The sequence below is a fragment of the Gigantopelta aegis genome, chromosome 3 (assembly GCF_016097555.1).
Source record: "Gigantopelta aegis isolate Gae_Host chromosome 3, Gae_host_genome, whole genome shotgun sequence".
Lineage (NCBI taxonomy): Eukaryota > Metazoa > Mollusca > Gastropoda > Neomphalida > Peltospiridae > Gigantopelta > Gigantopelta aegis.
In genome coordinates this window covers 46,286,638-46,292,309 of record NC_054701.1, presented here as the reverse complement: position 1 = coordinate 46,292,309, position 5,672 = coordinate 46,286,638, and the positions used below count along the sequence as shown (strand labels likewise).

The following is a 5,672-nucleotide window of genomic DNA, read 5'->3' as shown; positions in this document are numbered from 1 at the left end:
CATCATGGGTGTCACGGCGCAGGCGTCACTTTGTGACGTCTACCACGACGCTACGTATGGTGGAATACTGATGAACTGCGAAAACCTAAATCTTACAGAGGTTCCGCGAAATATTCCAGAAAACACCACCACTTTGATCCTGCAAAGGAACAAGATCAACAAACTTCATCCGAAAGCATTCGTCGGTCTGACGAACCTCAAGCGATTGTTGTTATCATCAAACCGTCTTCTCTACAACTACGACTCCTTTCCGGAAGACGTGTTTGTGCCCTTGCGATCACTCGAAGTGCTGGACCTGACCGGAAACATAATTGATAAGCCCAGCCCGTATCCTGACATGGCATTCAGCCATCTTGTCAGTCTTCGGGAACTTCACCTTGACACTTTTGATAATATTACTTTGGGAAGGGGATTTGCGAAGTTGTTAAAACTAAAAATAATGAACTTTTTCGGGCTTAATTGTAAGCTTTCAAAACTCATGAATAATACATTCTATTATCTTCAGAATTCCTCATTAGCAGTACTTGATCTTGAAAACTGCCCTATACGTCATATAGATAATGGCACCTTCTTGCCTTTAAAATTTTTAAGTGTTCTAAATATGAAATGGATAAAATATTTATCGATTAAGGACGCGATGGCTTCTCTCTATGGTTTACAAGGACGAAATATGTCGCTTATTGATTTTACTAGAGTTTTTAACCCAGGTACTTATTCGTTTGAAGAATACGGCCGTAACTCCAAAATATCTAAAGTGATAACAAAGTATTTAACCAATATATGTGTTAAAAAACTATCTATTTCACACAACCAAATATATTACTTGGAAGTAGCTGCATTACGCGGGGTCCCCTTTTCGCAATGTATCGAGGAACTGGATATTTCAAAGAATATAATACGTGGTAACTATATATACTATCTAAATTGGAGAAGGTTTCCTAGACTTAAACGTCTAGATTTTTCAGATCAACGATTGAGTGTTGTCGACACTGTCAATTCACCTTCTCCTTCCTCGAGTCCGGTCATTTATTTAGAATTGCCGCCTCAGCTACAATATTTAAACATGGGAGCTGTCATTCATAAGGTCCATATGCCCGATGTTCAGTTTACAAACGGCAATAATTTGCAATATCTCAATCTATCATTTGATGGCATATCTGATTTTACCTTTCACCTTATTGGACTACCAAATCTAACATCATTAGATATATCCAAAAACAACGCCATGCCATTTGCAGTCGATTTTTTACACGCCTTTCGTAAACTGGTCAACTTGTCAATGAGTAATATGAACTTTGACGTCCAGTTCTTCTACCACAACGCCCGAACTATTTTTTCAAAGTGTACAGCACTTGAGAGCATCAACCTAGCGTACAATAAATTCAGCGCCTTACCTCCCGATCTGTTTAAGGATCTAACGAACTTGAGGTTCGTAGACTTATCAAACAACAACCTTGTGTCTTTAACGGTCTTTCTGTCAATGGTGCCAAATCTACAGAAGCTTGATTTCTCTTACAATTCCCTGACATTCATCACTGCCGATGATCTTAAAATAATAGAGTCCAGTGTGAGCGGACGTAACTTCTCATTTGCCCTGAGAGGAAATCCCATCACATGTTCGTGCAATAGCCTTGCATTCATTTCTTGGCTTTTTATTACGTCAGAAAGCAAATTTGACAACGGACGTAATTACATATGTACCGGGACAGACGGAAACCTTACCACGACGCTGGCTGTTCACCAGAATTACCACAGATACTGGGTCAGCTGCATCAGTCCAACTCTTTTCACACTGGCATTGACTTTACTTTGCCTAATTATAATTGTCTTCCTCTGTTCGTTTGTCGTTGTCAACAATTGGACTAGGATACATCACAAACTTCTACGACTCCTGGGCAGTCCGTACAGACTACCACAACGACGTGATTTTCCGTTTGCGATTTACGTCGGCTACTGCGATAGCGACTATATGTTTGTTTATAGGACCATATATCAAAGCCTGGAGGTCCTCGGCGGTCTGCGACTCTACTTGCAAGAAAGAGAAATTCTTCCAGGACATGGTATTACAGAAGGAATCATCGAAGGCATCAACACCAGCTGGAAGACGTTGCTAATAGTTACAAGAGATTTTATACAGGATCCTTGCTCCTTCTTGAAGATAAGAACATGTGTGTTCGCAGTGTCGGAAGCGACTCCAAGACGAGTGATTCTTTTAATAGTCGGAGACGTCTGCGCGGCAGACATTCCAGGTGAAATTCTCACTGTTGTCCACGAACATGATATATTGACCATTCCAAGTACAGAAGCTTCGGAAGATGCTTTGGCCATGATTACGGACATGGTAACGAATGACTCGCACTAAGGAATGAAAGTTTAATTTAATTTTTTTTAACGACACCGCTAGAGCAGATTGATTTATTAATCATCGGCTATTGGATGTCAAACATTTGGTAATTTCGACATATAGTCTTAGATAGTAAACTCGCTACATGTTTTCATTAGTAGCAAGGGATATTTTATGGACACCATCCCACAGACAGGATAGCACATACCACGGCCTTTGATATACCAGTCGTGGTGTACTGGATGGAGCGAAAAATCACTAAGGAATGGATGAAGGAAGGAAGGAAATGTTTTATTTAACGACACACTCAACACATTTTATTTACGGTTATATGGCGTCGGACATATGGTTCAGGACCACACAAATATATATATATATAGAAACCCGATGTCGCCACTTCATGGGCTACTTTTCGATTAACAGCATGGGATCTTTTATATGCACCATCCCACAGTGTAGTAGTGTTGGTATAAAGTGCTCATACTGGCAGTTAGCTCTATTAGCTTAGTTGGTAGAGCGCTGGCCTCCCGTACTGACAGTCTGTGGTTCAAGTCCCCTCAGTGGAGGTTGATTTTTCTGTTAAAGACAGGATAGTACATACCACGGTCTTTGTTACACCTTTTTGTGGAGCACTGGCTGGACACTAAGGAATGAATACTAGAATAAAACTATGTTTTCTTTTTAGAAAACTATACGTAATACACAGCATCGGTTCACTTTCATGTGGTCGAAATGCCAATGAACTGAATTGTCAAAACGGATGAGTGAATCGCTAATCACCTAACGTAAAGTGCCACAGTTATGAAACACGTATTTTGCTATATTTTGGTACCTATATATCACGTTTACAATGTATATGAATCCTACAAAATTTTAAAAATAACTGACAGGCCGTTATTTTATAAATTCATAATAATCGATCCCGTTTCAGAAAAAAAAATCATAATTAAAAAACGCGTCGCGTTTTTAAAAATTAACTATCGGATATATCAATATAAATCAATTGAAATGTGTTTTTACTGGGGCACTGTTCCCGCCATTACAGACCAATCCACATTAACATTTTAGTGAATAATACTTAATGAATAGTATTCATGATTGAATGTTTGAATGTGAATGTTTGATTAATGTTATCCGAGTTTAATAAAAAATGCCCAATAGCATCTGGGTTCTGCACGCGTGTCAACAATGTTATCTTGTGTGACGTAAACGAGATTGCTGAATCAGTTGATGCAAATAACATTTTAAATATGCCTATATCTGGTGATGAAATCTCAACCTTTGAAAGCCGTAAAACATCTTTATAATAATAAGACACCAGGCCTAGATGAAATTATAAATGAATGCATCAAAACAACAGTTGACAAGTTCTTGTTGGTTTATGTAGTTTTATTTAATTTAATTATGGACAGTGGAACTTTCCCAGAAGAATGGATGGTTGGAATTATTACAACATTATATAAAAGCACGGAGATACAAGCAGTGCTTAGAACTATAGACCCATAACCTTATTATCGTGTTTTAGTAAGCTGTTCACGGACGTTCTTAACAATGGACTAACTGAATATGTCGAGAGCAGTGACACATTATCAGAAGCCCAAGCTGGTTTTAGAAAAGGTTATTCCACTAATGATCACGTATTTTAGTCTATGCAATAAATGAACTGTTAAAAAGAAAAAAAAAAGAACAATTTATACTGTTCTTTTATTGATCTCAAAAAACTTTTTGATACCATTTGGAGAATAGGACTGTGGTCTAAACTATTAAAATGTAACATTGATGGGAAATGTTTCATAGTATGTACAGTGGAATTAAATCATGTATCAGAAAGGACTATCAAAGTATTTTATGTGCGACATAGGCGTGAGACAAGGAGAATGTATTCCCTTTTTATTTTCGTTGTTTTTAAATGATTTCGAGGACTATTTGAAGTCGCAACAGTGCAAAGGTATTACGATTAATGTCTTTGATTTTGATATATATCTTGACATAGGCCTAACGATTTTTATTATGTTATATGCTGATGACACTGCCCTCCTGGCTAGAAACGAAGATGACCTTCAAGATATGTTAAATGCTTACTGTCAGTATTGTAAGACATGGAAATTGACAGTAAACGTGTCTAAAACATAGATTGTCATATTCGGAGGTTCGATAAAGGACTACAAGAAAGATTTCTATTTAGACAATTTTGAGTTTGAGAATGTAAATGAATACAAATGCTTGGGAATATGGTTCGAAAACCCCAATAAATTCAATTTATGCCAAAAAAACAAACATTTGGCATAACAGGCTCGCAAAGTCATGTTTTAAAGAAATCAAATGAATATTGTTTGTCAATTGAATATCGATTTAAAATTATTTGATGCAATTGTTGTTCCTATATTACTCTATGGTTGTGAAATCTGGGGATTTGAATATATTAATATATTAGAAAGTGTACATATTCAGTTTTTACGATATTTAGCAAATGCAAAAAAAAAGCATACCTGTATATTTAGCAAATGCAAGAAAAAGCATACCTGTATATACGTTATGTGAAATCTGGGGATTTGAATATATTCATATATTAGAAAGTGTACATATCCAGTTTTTACGATATTTAGCAAATGCAAGAAAAAGCATACCTGTATATACGTTATGTGAAATCTGGGGATTTGAATATATTAATATATTAGAAAGTGTACATATTCAGTTTTTACGATATTTAGCAAATGCAAGAAAAAGCACACCTGTATATAGAAACCACTACTGCTTATAATATCCATGCGTTTTGTATGTTTTTGGGCTCGTCTGCTGACAGATAAATGTTCCAAGCTATCAGTACAGATCTACAAATTATTGTTTCATGACTATATACAATGTGGAACAAACCATAAATGGATTATTAGTGTTAGAGATATATTTTATAAGCTTGACCTAAATAATATCTGGGACAAGCAAATGTTTAGTTCAGTAGCATCGTTAAAGACATTAGTCAAACAAAGACTCTCAGACTAGTTTTTACAGAATTGGCAAAGTGACATTTCAAAATCCAATAAAGGTTTAACTTACAGACTATTTAAAGAGAACTTAGTGTTTGAAACATATCTCAATATACTTAATAAAACTATGTGAAATACATTTCTTAGATTTCGTATAGCTAACCACTTTTTACCTATTGAAACAGCAAGATGGACCAATATTTTATGTGAAAAGAGGAAATGTTTCTATTGTACTGCTGGTGACGTTGGGAATGAATGTCGCTACTTATTTTTATGTACAAATTATGTACATTTACAGACGATAGATGTAAATATTATTTTACAAGACCAAATGTAAACAAATT

The 5,672-nt window shown here is 36.0% G+C and overlaps 1 protein-coding gene across 1 annotated transcript; it reads left to right on the top strand.

Moving 5' to 3' along the window:
- Window positions 1–1,424: 1,424 nt before the first annotated feature.
- Window positions 1,425–2,663, top strand: LOC121367170 (toll-like receptor 2). Its single transcript, XM_041491302.1, has one exon. The coding sequence runs from the start codon at window positions 1,481–1,483 to the stop codon at window positions 2,360–2,362; it is 882 nt and encodes a 293-aa protein (XP_041347236.1). The 5' UTR covers window positions 1,425–1,480; the 3' UTR covers window positions 2,363–2,663.
- Window positions 2,664–5,672: the final 3,009 nt, after the last annotated feature.

Bases quoted from the DNA above. Each gene is read 5' to 3' on its own strand.
- LOC121367170 (XM_041491302.1), top strand. From the start codon at position 1,481: ATGGTGCCAAATCTACAGAAGCTTGATTTCTCTTACAATTCCCTGACA.